The sequence below is a fragment of the Crocodylus siamensis genome, chromosome 5 (genome assembly GCF_052110815.1).
Source record: "Crocodylus siamensis isolate JL-2025a chromosome 5, ASM5211081v1, whole genome shotgun sequence".
NCBI lineage: Eukaryota > Metazoa > Chordata > Crocodylia > Crocodylidae > Crocodylus > Crocodylus siamensis.
This window is the reverse complement of record NC_143399.1, coordinates 206,610,594-206,625,821: the sequence shown is the minus strand read 5'-3', so window position 1 is coordinate 206,625,821 and position 15,228 is coordinate 206,610,594. Positions and strand designations below refer to the sequence as shown.

The 15,228-nt window shown below is 57.2% G+C and overlaps 1 protein-coding gene across 4 annotated transcripts; it reads left to right on the top strand.

The window, feature by feature from the left end:
• The first annotated feature begins 1,210 nt into the window (after window positions 1-1,210).
• On the top strand, window positions 1,211-15,011 carry LOC149865253 (uncharacterized). Of its 4 annotated transcripts, none has more exons than XM_090048045.1 (5): window positions 1,211-1,315; window positions 6,544-6,667; window positions 7,393-7,506; window positions 9,317-9,430; window positions 10,255-15,011. In XM_090048045.1, exons 2-5 carry the CDS (start codon window positions 6,634-6,636, stop codon window positions 12,888-12,890), a joined length of 2,898 nt encoding a protein of 965 aa, XP_089904171.1. In that variant the 5' UTR covers window positions 1,211-1,315; window positions 6,544-6,633; the 3' UTR covers window positions 12,891-15,011. The 4 variants fall into 4 exon arrangements, with proteins under 4 accessions (XP_089904171.1, XP_089904169.1, XP_089904170.1 ...); XM_090048043.1 differs by having other exon boundaries at window positions 1,217-1,248; XM_090048046.1 differs by lacking the exon at window positions 1,211-1,315 and adding an exon at window positions 1,622-2,224.
• Window positions 15,012-15,228: the final 217 nt, after the last annotated feature.

Sequence of the window (15,228 nt, the reverse complement as noted above, 5' to 3'; positions counted from 1 at the left end):
GACACGTTGGAGAGAGTCCAGAGGAGAGCAATGAATCTGGTTGTGGGGCTGCGGCACAGGACTGGTGAGGAGAGGCTGAGGGAACTGGGCTGACTGAGTCTGCAGAAGAGAAGAGCGAGGGGGATTGAAGAGCAGCCTCCACCTCCCTGCCGGGGGGCTGCACAGAGGACAGGGCTGGGCCGGTCTCGGTGCGGGAGACGACAGGACAAGGAGCAACGGGCTCAAGCTGCAGCAAGGGAAGCTGAGGTTGGATATTAGGAAGATTTTTTTTTACTAAAACACTAGAACAGGCCACCAGCGCGGTGGTGCAGTCTCGGTCCTTGGAGGTGTTTAAGCCCCAGGTAGACAGTGGGGCGATGCAGCTGGGCCTGGTCCTGCTCGGAGCAGGCGTTGGACTGGACGTGACCTCCGAGGCCCCTGCCAGCCTCGCGGTCTGCGGTTCGAGGGCTCTCCGATAACCCCGATGAACCCGCCGTCGCGCCCTCTCCTCGACGACGGGCCCCGCGAGCACGACGCGGGCGCCGACACAACACGACGCGACGCAGACGCGGTTTCCGGCGCCTCGGCCTGCAGCTCGGGGTCTCGTTTTCCTGCCGCGCGTCGCGCACCGTCGGTGTCCATCGCCCGTCGCCGCCCCGCCCGTGGAACGGCGCTGACGGCGTCTCCATGGTGCAAACACCCAGCGCCGTGCACTTCGGAGGCGCCGCGCTGGTCTCCCTGTAGCCGCTCTAGCGCGTCTCCCTGCTCCGTATGGCTAGAAGGTGGCCGCTCTGGTGCGACTCCCTCGTCTCGATGGTCCTGGGGAGACGCCGCCCGTGTGCGTCTCTATGGTATTGAGGGAACGCGCTCTGGTACGTCTCGCGGCGCTCTAGCCCGCCCCTGGGGTCTCTATGATGCCAACGGAAGGACGCGCTCGCAAGTCTCTATAGTGCTGGGGAGGGCGCTCTAGCTCGCCCCCGGGATCTCTATGGTGCCGGCGGAAGGGCGCTCCGCCACGTCTCCATGGTGCCGCGCGGAGCCGCTCTAGACCGCCCCCTCACCTGCACCACGTGCTCCTCCTTCTCCGTGACGTCACTGCTCCCGGACGTGCCCTTCCGTCCCACGACCAGTTCTCCCATGAGGACTTGCGGCCGCTCCTTGCCTGTTCTCGCGGGATTTCCTTCTCCCGTCGTGCTTTGCGGGGCGCCGCCTGCAGCTTCGGGGGTGGGGGGTTCCATGACGTCATCACGCCGCCGCGCGACGTCACGGGTCAGCGGGGCCTAGCGCGGGGCTGAGGGGCCTGGTGCGGGAGCCGGCGGGTTGCCATGGCGATGCGGTGAGGGGGGGGTGGGCAGGGGCAGGGTGTGGGGAGGGGCGGGGCGGGCAGGGGTGTGTTGTGGGGGTGGGGTGAGAGCACGATGGGGAGGGGCGGGGTGGGAAAAATGTAGGGTGTTGGGGGGGACAGGGTGGTAGGTGGGGGAGGGACAGGCAGGGAGGTATTAGGGGAGGGGCTTGAGGTAAGTGGGGGGCAGGCAGGGGAGTGTTGGGGGGGTGTTGAGGAGGGGCAGAGTGGTGGGTGGGGGGATTTTTGGGGTGGGGAGGGGGGAGAGATGGGGTGGGGAGCAGTGGGGTGGCCAGTATCGGGGTGCCTGCCGGGCGCCGCTCCGCCATTGGCAGGGAAGCCTTGGGGGGGTCGGGACAGCTGCCCCGTGCCCCCCTCCATGGCTGTCGGCGTGGTGCTGGCACACGCTGCCCCCCCGTCGCGCTGCCCTGCGCTCGCCCCCAGCCCGGGGCGGCGAGGAGGACAGCGTGCCACCATCCGCTCAGCTCTGCGGGGTGGGCACAGGGCAGCGGCTGCGCCCGGCTCTGACTTCAGGGGGCCTGAGGCCTCCCTCCTCCTGGGAGCAGCTCCCACAAGCTGTAGCGATGGCGCAGAAACTGCTGCCAGGGACCGGCAGCGCTTTGAAATCCTGGGGTGCGGTGGAGCAAAGCCCCTTAAGCACCGCAGGTCTCAGGGAGACCTTGCGTTGCAGAGACTGGCCCGTTCGCCTGCGCCCCACGGGAAGGCGCGTCGCCCCTGCACACAGAGAGCACGGGGAGGTGCCGTCGTCACCAGGCAGGAGGCTTTCCTCGATGTTCAGTGTCATATCAGTCGCTTCCTGGTGGCTGTGGTTTTGTTTCGCTTGCCGGCAGGAAGCAGGGGTAAAACGAGCCCGAAGCTTTCCCTGATTGTGAGCCCGACACGGTGGGTGCGCTGAAACGCCGTCAGCTCGGATTGATATGACGTAGCTGGGGCTGGGGTGGTCCTGCTCGGAGCAGGGGGTTGGACTGGACATGACCCCCCAAGGTCCCTTCCCTCGGTTTCATCATTCTGTGACACCTCTTGGCTAGCGTTCCCCTTGCAACGTGGATGCCCAGCCCAGTCTGCTGGCTGAGTTCCAGCCTGAGGCATCCGCTGCCTCTTGTAAGTTCAAGTTCCCTCTCGTTCTCCTTGGGGTTCGGCCGCATCCGTTGATCAGGCGCAGGAAGGTTGAGCGTGGTCAGAGCAGAATGAGAGGGCTTTGTCAATGGAGGATGCGCAAAGGAGCGGCACATGGCAGGGGTACTTGGACAGCCTGCCAGGCCCTTGCTGCATCTAGGGCTGTAGCACGCAGACAAGGTAGAGATGTGTGGGTTTGGGTGGGGGAGAGAAAGAGCAGATGTGTGGGGTGAATAAGGTCCCTGGCCGCCTGCGCCCCGCGGGCATTGCAGGGGCAGGATGTGGGGTTTCCTTTCCATGCTCTGCCCTGGCAGCAGAAAGCCCAGCCCCCTTTGCCCTTTTCCCTCTGGGAGCCAGCCCCGTCCCTGGCTGCCAGCCAGGACGAGGCCCCGCTGCATACCGGACCCTGCCCTGTTGTCTTTGTAAACAGGATGAGGGGCCAGCTGGGGGATTTTCAGTTTCCAGTGTGCCGTTTTCCTGTGGCCACTTTCTCTCCACGCACTGCTGTTTAACCCCTTCAGTAGCCTGAGCGTCTTCCCTTTCCTCCAGCTCAGTGTGGGGTTGGTGTACACGTACATGGGGCTTCCTACGGTGTGGCTGGGCACAGTCCGGCGTGTCCTGGGGCAAGGATTGGGAGTTGGCTCGTGTTCTGACCTTGCCTGGGCCTTGATACAGGGAGAGACAGGCGGGTGCTGCTTCCTGTCTGAGCCTCAGTTAGCCCACCTGCGACTTGGGGTGGTTAAAAGACTGAAATCACAGGGGATCTTTGGGACTTAATTCATTGCTCTTCGCAAAGTACTCTAGGACGTGCTTCCCCTATAGGAGCCTGCCCTGATGCTTGGCTCACTCCTCCTGCCCCTTATTCTAGGACCTCGGGGTGGTGGAAGGGGAAATCTGTGCCCTGTGCAGCAGAGGTTTCCACTGCTGACCTTAATCCCAGAGTCTGAGTCCCCAGTACCCATTCAGTTCTGCAAACTCCGGTTCTGCAGCATTTGTGCTGGTGGCTGTTGCTAGGCCAGGACTGAGTGCTGGAGCTCCTGCAGGGAGGAGACTGCGCCATTCCGGATGGCGGTGCAAGTGCAGAGGCCCAAGCACATGTATGTGCTGCTGCTCCAGACATAGGGAGCTCTTTTGCGGGTGGTCTCTTAGAGCTGTCGTTTTTGGGATACAGGCTGGTGGGGCCTGTGCGTTCCCAAAGTCTGAGACCAGTAAGCAGCCTTACAGATTTCAGAGGCAATACGGAAAAGCAACTCGAATCAGTGTTTGGGGGTGAAAACTCAGAAAGGTTTATCATCCTCAGATGGTACCAGCTTGGTCTCATTAATGGTTAGCCCAACTTCCTAGAGCTTTAGGTAGCAGAGCAGTATGTGATTAATGTTCCTGGTGGTCTTGCAGCCCCTGTGTTTATATTTGAGTGTTCCTTGCATCATGCTGATTATTCTGTCTCTCACTATTGACGTATCCATCTCTACTTGTTTCTCTTGCAAAGTTCACACACCTACACTTAAGTTCTTGTTATCTCTGCCTCATTAGTGAGTTATTATTTCTTATGTTTTTCTTTGAGGGTTTTTTTCAGCTCATGTTTTCTTATTCTCCTTTTTGAATCTGCATTCTTGCTCGTTACTATGGTTTTATTTTTTCCTTTCTTACTGGGTCACTTGGCAGTCATGAGGCCTGTTTTCCTCAACCTCTTTTTTGGTACCTTTAGTTTAACTGTAGCTCGGCATAACCAGAACTGCTACAGCTAGGATCAGCCCTGTGGCCTCACTGTGGTCTAACTCCATCAGTGTCACGGTAGCTCCTGTAATTCTGGTCCCTGTGAGAGCAGGATGAGCTCCTTAATCCTGTTCGCAACTCGCTTGCCAGGAGAGTTGGGAGCTACCACTTTGAATGAGTCTCTGAGGCTGCCTCCTTTCTTACCAGCTAAGGGCAGAAGGTGGTTATGGCTGGTAACCTCAGCAGCTCTCCAACAGCAGTGTTGGCTGGCACCAGTGGACCATGGAGAAGAGCCTCTTACTGCGTTCGTGGCCGGGTTTATCCTCTGCAAGTGGAGAAGGGATGAGTGTGGACATCCTTCCAGGTGTTTCCAGGCACGATGGTACTTTGCACGGGCTTCTGTCCAGAACCTTTTAAATTAATATTCACAGGAATTTGGGGGCACATCCATTCCTTTATCTGCCCCCCCCATGCAAGTGCTAGAATGAGCTAGAAGGAACAAAGGGAATATAAAGCAGCTTTTGAGGGCTCTGAAGTTACAGCCTGTTTCCTTATCTTATATTGTAATCTGTCCTTCTGCAAAATGTCATAACGCTTTAGGAGTTCCTCCTGGGTACTGTCCTTGAGGCACAAGTCTGGTTGGGATGTTTCCCTCCTGGGCAGAAGACATGGACATGGAGGACAGGAAATGCAGAGCTTGGTTATAGTTTCTTGCTTTCACCCCAGAGGAATGGCAGCAATTGTGTTTGCAGCCTAAAATGGGCACTCTCTGTCATGAGAGATGTCCAGTGGTTAAAACAAGCTGTGGTAGGAAGGAAAATCAGACCTGAATTTACAGAGTGGCAGCGTTGCTACTCAGGGCTCTGCCTGGGATAGAGACTCTGCTTTCCCTAATGGTTATCTGGCAGAGGAAGAGATTTGTTTTTGTACTGCCCTGTGGGCCGCTGGGAAGTGTAGTCCTTCCTTGTCCCTCGTCCAGCCGTTTTCTCTGACGCAGGCTAAGCAGTGCTTGCATGCAGGAGTGTCCTCTCTCTTGCATGGACTACAAGTCCCAGGAGCGACGTATCTGTGCAGGCCGCCGGAAAGCTTCACAATACCAGGCAGACAAGGTCTTTTGGGTAAATGTTGTATCTTTTATTAGATCAACTAAATGGTTAGAAAAATTGTTCTTTGCAAGCTTTTGGGTACAAACACCCTTCTTCAGGCAGAGGGAAAGTCCTTAGACCAACACAGCTGCAACCGACACCCCCTCACAATACCAGGGACACTCTGAGTGTGGGGCAGTCCCTGGGCTGGCTTGGCATCTTCCTCTTCCCCACCTGGAGGAAGGAGGGAGGAAGCCATCAATAAATTCTCTCTCCCTGAGCAATCGCCTCCAGCTTTTCTCCTGTCACAGTTTCCTTCCCCACTTACTAACTTTTGTCGCAGTTGATGCAGGGATCTGTAGCTGAACCTCCATCTGCAGTGCAAGAGGAAGGGAAACAGTATCCTCCTCTCATCCTCTGCTGCAGATCATCTTATCTTGACCAGTCTCTGGTGGGTAATGGCTGTGGGGGGTGCTGCCCAGGTAGGATGTGGCTGGGAGGTGACCTACTGTTTCTCTGGGAGCTTGTTACAGTACAGCAGTGATTCTCGGCCAGGGTGCTGGAGCACCCTGGGGTGCCTTGAGAGCCTTTCAAGGGTGCCTCAGGGTGGCACACAAAGTCTGCTTTGTTAAGCATGCAGACAATTCGCAAGGTAAACCTAGAAATTTCAAATGGGAATCCAGAGTGTCAGAAACTTTCTGTCTAGCTGTGGGCTGTCCAAGTTCTTTGCAACAGAAGAATTGCTGCAGGATTTTTCTGGAGTCAGAAAATGAGTGAAAATAAGTTGTCATTTTCCAAGAGGGGTGCCTCGAGTCTGAAAAGATTGAGAACCACCATGATAGTTTCGTTGTTTCCTGGGGCGTTCAGAAGCTAACATTGTCCTGGCCTGTTTCTCCATATTTCATGTCACTGACACGTGGCAAAGTTTCTTCATACTTGGTTCGCACTTTGTGAATGCTTGCGAAGGCTGCCAGCAGCACCGTGTTTATCCTGTCCCTTGCCTCCCTCCCCGAGCATCTTTATGTTCACTTTCTCAGAGAGCTGAGTTGCCAGGGACATGCTGTTCTATATTGTCTGCTGCAGGCACATGTGGCAGGCAGAGCCTGTGGCCCCCTGCCCTTGGGAAGTTCAAGTACAAATCCATATTGCCCCTGCATGCTTTCTGGTTACTCCATTTCTATCAGACCATGATGGCCTTTTTCAGGGAACAGGCAGGCGCGTGAGTACTTGGTCTGACAGCTGCCATAGCTGACATGTCTGATGCAGGCACCGATTGTTTTGCAGGTGCCGGTGACACTTGAGGATGTCGCTGTCAACTTCTCCCCGGAGTTGGTGGAGCTGGTGGCCTGGCAGCAGGACCTCTACTGGGATGTGATGAGGGAGAACCACACGTTGGTGGCCTCGCTGGGTGAGGATCCTGTTGCCTTCTTGCAGCGTGCACTGAGTAAGGTGGCAGGCAGCAGAAAGAGAAGCGTGCTGGGGAGCACTGATGGCTGGTGCTAGGTTTGTCTGAGGTCTTCATAAATAAATGACTCCAGCCCCAAGTGTGGGAAAGGCTGTTGTTGATTGTGAACATAAAGTAAAAGTATCCGTTCATTGCTGTCAACTGATGCAACAGAAAGTCACTTTAGATTCAACACATTCACATCTCTCTCAGTGAAATGCTGTGGAAAGCACATCACACTTTTGCAGACAGGAAGGTGACCCTTGTGCCAAGGGCCGGATGGTGCTAAGGGCCGGGTTCAGCTGTCCACGCTGTGACCTGGATGTGGGCGTGGCAGTAATGGTCGGAAGTCATTGGCGCCTGATGCCTGTTTGACCTTTATTAGATGAGTTGGAGAGTCTTAGAGGCCAAATCCAGCACTGCCCCATGGGCCAGCAAATCCAGCACTGCTCCAAATCCAGCGCTGCCCCATGGGCCAGGAGAAAAGCCAAGGACAAAGTGAGCATCGGAGACTCATTTCTCCCTGCCCCCGTGTGAAATAATGAGGCAGAGGGCAGGAGTGCCGTTTTCCAGTCTCCTTTCTGGCTATGGTTTTAGTTCGTTGGGACGCACCTGGTGGGATGTGGAGGGTGCTCCCATCCACATCGGCAGAAGCAGACTGGCCAAGACTCTTCTCTCTCCTCAAACAGGCTACCCAGCTCTTGAACCTGCCCTCTTCTCCCACGGTGAACGGGGGGAAGAGCCGGGCGCTGGGGAGCAACTGGACCCTGCTGGCGCAGATATCCCGTGGGACCCCTGCACAGGTGAGCACTGCCAGCTAGCTTGCAGCGGCCAAGCCTAAGAAGCAGATTACACTGACTTTTGTTTTGTTCTATCCTGAATTTGTTCACCTGCACTTAAATGCTTCAGTATAAATTGCCAGGTCTTCTGAGAGAGAGTCTGTCGCAGTTACACCAGCCCTGTTGGACTCCAGGCAGTCGTCCCTCCCTTCTTACAGTGGGGTTTTGGGGCTGGAGGGCGGGCCAGGTTTAAACTCCTGGGTTTTACTCACAGCTATGCCTTATTGACGGTCTGTGAACCTGTGTGTCCCAGCTGCTCCAGTAGTACAAGGATAATGGTGTTTTTGTTGCAGTTCAGTGGCTTGGAGAGTCAATAGTGAATTGATGCTGTGAATGGACTTTGAGATTCTGGGGTGAAGGCATAAAGGAGCAGAGTGTTTCTGTGAACAGTTGGGAATGGTTTTAAAAGAACTGCTGTTGAAGCCTGATCACCTTGCCTCTCTGGCAATTCACTCCAGCCAGCCAGAAATCCGATGCTTGGACTCTTTTGCTTTTAATTATGCTTCAGGCAGTAGAGGCTCACAGTGAATGAAAACCTTCCCCTGGGGCTTTTGTTAGCATCTGGTTTGTTTGTGCATTCGCACATGCATCATCTCCAGTATGATGGTCTGTTTGCTGGACATGCACAAGAACATTAGCAGTGCCATGCTGGGTCAGACAGTGGCCTATCTATACTGGCATCCTGTCTCTGACAGTGGCAAGAAGAGCAGGGGTGCCCAAAATTTGACTCCTAGAGCCCTGCCATCTGGCTGCTGCCCGTGGGTGTTGGACTGGGTGCGCATGCCCCATACGGTGTGTCCCATACTGGCCTGTGTGCCACGGGCAGTGGACGCTGGCCCCAGTTGCAGTCCCGGGTGTATGGGGTTAGTCTGTAGGTCTGATCCAGACCCATGCCAGACTGCCCCACGGGGCCCGTTGACTTTAGTACCCCTTCTTCACAGGGAGAGCATATGGACAAGGTGCATCTAGAGTGATCTGTTCCTCTGTCATACCCTCCCTAAGATCCACCATCATTGCTTAGAGATGCATCCCTGACTGTTCTGTTTAATGGTTATTAGTGGATCTGTCATCTGCGAATCTGTGTAGTACAGCGAGCTTCAAAAAGGGACTATTTGCTTAAACCTTTGGCAATGAATTCCACAAGTTAATCATGCTCTGCATAAAGGAAATACTTTCTGTTGTTAGTTTTAAACCAGTCTCATTGATTTCACCAGCTGCCCCCTCATTCTAGGGACCGTTTGCTTTGTCCATACCCTTCATGGTTATATAGTCCCTCTGTCATATCCTCCCCTCAGCCTTCTCCTTTCCAAATGGAAGAACCCTAGCCTTTTTTTTAATAACTCCTGGTCTGGTAATTGCTCTGTACCTTTGATCACCTTGTTGCCCTCTTCACTTTTTCTAATTCTGCGACGTCCTTTTTGAGATGCGGCGACCAAAACTGCACAGGATTCAAGCTGTGGGCGCACCATGGATTTGCATAGTGGTCCCATGATACTTTCCGTTTTGCTTTCAGTTCCTGTCTCAATGATGCTTAGACTTTTATTAGCTTTTTGGTGGTGCTGCATGTTGAGCTGACGTCCTTAGAGAAATGTCTCTCTTCCTGAGTCGTAACACCTAGGCCAGAACCTGTGGAGGTGGGAGTTATTTTTCCCCAGGGGTGTTAACTTTGCACCCATTGACAGTGAAGTTCATCTGTCCTATTTCACCTGTTTGTGTAACTTGGTGAGATCTTGCACATTGCACTGTGTAACTGCACTCTCCTCTCCTTGATCAGCCTACAGATTGTTCAAGCCCAGCGATTTCTTTGGCACTGAACCATTGGGAGAGCCTTATGCTGAGAATCAGCGGGGTCTGGAGGACAGTAAGATCCCCAAAAGCTCCTGCATGGGTAAATATCCGTACCAACCTTCCTGTGGCTCCCCCAGACCCTGATCTCGGACAGCGCTGGCAGTGCAGTGGTGCCAGAACAAAAAGGGAGGGGGCTACAGTCCGCTGTCTTGCTGCCAGTTACTGAAGGCCTTCATAGTTTTATAGTAGGTAGGGTCAGGAGGGACCTGATCAGATCATCTCACCAAACGCCCTCCCACAGACAAATGAATGCTGGGTTCACAAGACCCCAGATAGGTGATCATCCAACCTCTTCTTGAATTTGCCCAAGGTAGGGGCGAGGCCCGCTTCCCTGAGAAGTTGGTTCCAGATTTTGGCCACCCTAACTAAAATATTGCCTTCTGATCTCTAACCTAAACCTATTTTCCATCCGCTTATTACCATTGTTCCACGTCATCCCAGGTGCTGCTGGGGAGAAGAGGGCTCTTCCTATTTGCTGTTGATCTCCCCAGATGAGTTTGTAGGCAGCCACCAGGTCCCCCCTCAGCCTCCTCTTGCCAAGGCTGAACAGGTTCAGGTCCCTCAGTCTCTCCTCATAGGGCCTGTGCTGCTGCCCTCTCACCAAGCAGGTGGCCCTCCGCTGAACCTCTCCAGGCTGGCCACGTCCCTCCTGAAGTGCAGCACCCAGTACTGGACGCAGTACTCCAGCTGCCTTGGTATTTTTTCAGACAGCCGGTGCAGCTCTGAGCTGGGTTGGGTTCTTGGGCAGGGAGGGAGAAGAGAGGGCAGGGGCTGTCCTAATGATGTACCCTTTGATTCAATGTTATGTGCTGCAGCCAAGAGCCCTGGACTAACACCTTGTCTGTGTGTCTGCCTGAACTCTAGCTAAGCCTGAGCATGTGAGCCGAGTCCAGCAGGAGGAGAAGAACCCTGAGGGCCCTCCCCCCCTGGGGCTGTACCCCAGGGTCTTTGAAGTGTCCAGCGGCTGGTGTCACGATGGACGGCCTGGATTCGAAAGCCAGCCAAGGGCTGAAGTGGAGGAGCCTGCTGGTGTGGGCAAGCCCCCAGCCACAGCCACCTGCCCAGCACACCAGCTCGGCGCCGGCCCGTTTCGCTGCCCGGACTGTGGCAAGGGCTTCCGGCAGAAGCAGAGCCTGGTGACACACCGGCGCATCCATACTGGAGAGAAGCCGTACCGCTGCGAAGCCTGCGGCAAGAGCTTCAGCCAGAAGCCCAACCTGCTCACCCATCGGCGCGTGCACACGGGCGAGCGCCCCTTCCCCTGCTCCCAGTGTGGCAAGCGCTTCAGCCAGAAGGCCAACCTCGCTGCCCACCAGCGCACTCATGGGGCGCCGAGGCCCCGACCAGGCCCCGGTCGTGAAGGAGGCACGGCCGCCAAGCCAGCGGGCCTCATGCCATCACGCCCCGCTGTAGAGCAGCGGCCCTTTGCGTGCCCTGAGTGTGGAAAGAGCTTCACGCAGAAGCCCAATCTCATCACACACCGGCGCATCCACACTGGGGAGAAGCCATTTGTCTGCTCTCTTTGCGGGAAGAGTTTCAATCAGAAGACCAACCTGGTGACCCATTACCGCACCCACACTGGCGAGCGTCCCTATGCCTGCCCACAGTGTGGCAAGCGCTTCACCCAGAAGACCAACCTGGTAACACACCAGAGCACACATACGGATGCCCGCCCATACGCCTGTGCCCAGTGCCACAAGTGCTTCAAGGATCGCGTGTCCCTGCGAGCCCACCAGAAGACACACCGCCCACCTGCCCCGGGGAGCCCAGGGCCTCTCGCATCCTGTGGCACTGTGCCTGGGGCCTTTCACCCAGCGGATGCTGAGCCGGAGGCCAAATTCGATCCTGAGCAGCCCGTACCCACACCGAAGATCCCTGGAAGCCAGGAGCTGTATGCATGCCCTGATGCTGGGAGAGGCTTCCCTGCAAAGCAGCAGCTCCTGATGCATCAGCATGGGCCCCCGGGGGAGCAGCTTTTCCCCTGTGCACTGTGTGGGGAAAGCTTCTGCCAGAAAGTGGCTTTCCTGGGTGGCCAGACTAGCCACGCTGGGGAGAGACCCCCTACATGTGCAAGTGGCTTCAACCAGGCTCTCCCCAGAACCCAGCTGGGCCCTGGCACCGTGGCACCCCCAGTTGATGGGGCCTTGAAGCCCTTCATATGCAACCACTGTGGGAAGAGCTTCAGCTTGTGGGTGGATCTTGTGGCTCATCAAGGCAGCCATGCAGAGCAAGAGGCATGTACGGAACGTGGGCAGAGCCCGGGGCAGGCGCTCCCCGGAGCGGCTGAGCAGGTGGCACATGTTGGGGAAGGGGCCTGGCCGTGCCCGGAGTGTGGGAGGAACTTCAGCCAGCAGGAGCATCTGGCTGAGCACCGTGAAAGCCACCGAGGTAGCCGGCCGTTCCCATGTGAGGCTTGTGGGAAGAGTTTCAGCCTGAAGACCAACCTGCTGACGCACCAGCGCATCCACACTGGTGAGCGCCCCTTTCCCTGTGGTGTCTGCGGGCGCCGCTTCAACCAGAAAGGCAATCTGGTGACCCACTACCGTACCCACACTGGCGAGCGCCCCTACGCCTGCCTGCAGTGCGGCCGGCGCTTCCGCCAGAAGCCTAACTTGCTCAGCCACCAGAAGACACACGCGAGTGGCCAGCAGCCCCTGCCCTGCCCTGAGTGCCCTCGGTGCCTGGCTGGCCCATTGGCCCTGCGTGCACACCAGCGGGTCCATGCCGCCAGCCCAGCCCCTTGCCTCAAAGCCCGCCTGCGCAAGCGGTTGCATGCCTGCCCACTGTGTCCAGAGAGCTTCAAGGACCCCACAGCCCTGGAGCTGCACCAGCGCGACCATGGTGGCGAGCGCCCATTCACCTGCCCGCAGTGTGGGAAGGGCTTCCGGCAGAAGGTGACCCTGGTGACGCACCAGCGCACGCACACAGGCGAGAGGCCCTACCGCTGCCCCGACTGCGACAAGGCCTTCACCCAGAAGGCCAACCTGCTTGCTCACCAGCGCACCCACACTGGCGAACGCCCTTACCGCTGCCCAGACTGCGGCAAGGCCTTCAGCTGGAAGCCCAACCTGCTCACACACCAGCGCACCCACACTGGTGAGCGTCCCTACCGCTGCCCGGATTGCGGCAAGGCCTTCAGCCAGAAGCCTAACCTGCTCACACACAGCCGCACGCACTCGCGCAAGGAAATGCCCCCTGGTGCTGAGGACCGTCCTGTTGGGGATGCCTTCACTGGGCAGCCCAGTGGTGAAGGGCCCTTTGCATTCGTTGGGCCTTTCCTGCAGGCCAAATGCCCCAGCGTGCCTCCAGCCCCTTGCCTCGGGGCAGCTGTTCACGTGCCAGCGGGGCAGGGAGAGCTCCGGCGGGAAGCCCAAACCTGTTACAAGCCGGAGAGCCCGTGCGTGGGGGCAGCCGCACATCTGCAGCCGGTGCAGGGGGAGAGTCGCGGCGGCTGGTTCGCACCGCCCCGGGGAGGCCCGCACCAGGTCGTGGCTCTGTAAGGCCTGGGCTGTGACGACAGCTTGAAGCCCGCCACAGCAAGGCACCCGAGGACCCCAGCTGGGAGCAGCGGCGTTGCTGGAGAAGCTGAAACCCTGGAAGCAACAGGAGCGCGACCGTGGAGTGAAGGCTGGTGGGGCTGGCACCGAGTGCATAGTGCAGCCCAAAGACGGCCCGCCTCTGCTCCAGCCGCTCTGCCTGTGCTGCAGACAGCTCTGAGCCTCGCCAGTTGTTGCACGAAAGGCACCAGAGTCGAACTGGGCAACAACTGCAGTCAGGAGACTGCAGGAGCACCATACAGGGGCCGGCAGCACAGGATGCAGAGAAGGCTCCAAGGGTGGGAATTTGTGGTGTCCACGCCGGCTGCAGTGACAGGGAACTAAGAGGATCTTGGGCATGGGGGTGCTGCTCAGAACGGAGATCCTGTGGGTGGGCGGTGACTAACGACAGCTTCAGTCATCAGATGGCTGGAAGCTGAGAGGAGCTCCCTGTGAAGGAGCACAGTGACCTTCCCACAGGCCCCCTTCTCATTTTGAACCTGCTCCACTGTGAAAGGGGATAAAACTGATGGGTTGGTAGGGAGACCCTGGACTTACCAACACGGCACGCTTCTGTATGGCGCCTGGATGCAGAGATGGGAGAGTGTCTGTGGCTCTTGGGAGACCGAGCCTGGATAGAGATGGCACAGTCCGTTGGGTCCCAGGTGCAGCCACTGACCTCCCTGGTGTGTGTGGAGGGGAGATGGCCCCGGGGAAACCTGGTTCCCACCCTCTAGTGATCCGTGTTGAAGCAGTGCCTGGGTCTGAGGCAGAGGGATGGCTGAGGAGAGCTGTGTCCTCAGATTGCACGTATGCAGAGAGGCATCCAGGAGCTGAGTGCACTCCAGCTGTCCCCCTTCATCTCTTGCCTTCAGGCCTTTGATGCTGGACTCAGCACGGGGGGACAAGCTCTCGGCCTGAGCGTTCAGGTAGTCTCTGCTGGGCTGTAGGCGCTCAGTCTCTGAACAGCCCCAGGTGACGCAGGGAGGCAGCACTTTTATCCCAGCCTCGTCGGTCCAAAGTGCACTTCCTTACACGTGGAGCGAACAGGAGCATCGATGCACTTAACGCTGCCCAAAGAGAAGGCTCCGCCTGCAGGTCTCTGCACCAGCCAGGCATTCCCCGCAAGGGTGCCCCTCCAGCAGGAAGCATTAGGAGCAGCTCCCTGGCAGAGAGGCTTTATCCGTTCCTGTTTTTAAATAGGCACTTAGCCTGCCTGGGCAAAGCAGGCTGAGGGAGCAGTCCACACACAGCTGCCTTTTGCTGGTTGCGTGTTTCCTCTCATACTGTCAGCCCAGTTTCTTTGGGCCTGGCCCCGCTGACAACCTCCAGCACAGCAGTCCTCAGCCAGAGAGCTAAGGCACCCAGGAGATCCTTGTAGCAGCACTGTTAGCGTGTCAGCGTTTGCACACCTTGCCAGCTACACCCCGAGCTTTCAACTACAAATCCAGTGTCAAAGCCGTCCTGCCCTGCTGTGGTCTGCCTGGAATCCTTGTGACCACAGAATTGCGCTAGTCTCTCCGTAACCGGCAAAGGAGGAAGAGCTGAGAGCTGGCATTTTCCACGGGGCACCTGGAGAACCGCTGCTGTGGTGCAGTGGAGCCCTGGACGTTCGAGCAGGACCCCAGGGTGCTACGGTGATTCAAAAAGTCATCGCAAGGCCTGGCGCTGGGCACGGTTCAAGCTTCCCCGTGGGTGCGAAGACCAGCTGGGGAGAAGGAAGACAGCATGCAGGGAGCTGGTGAACTGACGCTTCACGGGGACATCCCAGCCCTCTCCTGCCTGGTGGGTGCCCCTCTATTCCCTCCCCAAACTGTCAGCGCACGTGTCCCAAAGCTTTGGCTGGGATGATGTAGTTGGGGCTGGTCCTTCTCTGAGCAGGGGTTGGACTAGATGCGACTTCCCAAGGTCCCTTCCAACATTAAATTTCTATGATTCAATGTGTGGCTCGTGCCCCGTGGACAGTGTGCTGGCAGCCTCATCCCTGCTACCCCTGAACCGGGCTTCACACAGCTTTTGGGTCCAGTCCCTGCAATTCTATTTTTTTTTTTTGAGTTGATATAAAATAAAAGCTTTCTGATGGCAGCAGAGGGTCTCTTCCTTCCTGGGGGGTGCACGTTGGCTTTCAGGGCCCAGGCTGGGTCGGGAACTGGCTTTGAAGCCTTTCGCCTGGAAACCTCCCGCTCTGGGGCAGGGGTGACTGGCAGCTTTCCTCTCATGTAAAAACCCAAAGGCTGAAGTGCCTTGAAAGGAGTCCCAGGTTAGTCCCTAGCTCTCTAGTGGATCCAGCTGACACCCAGCA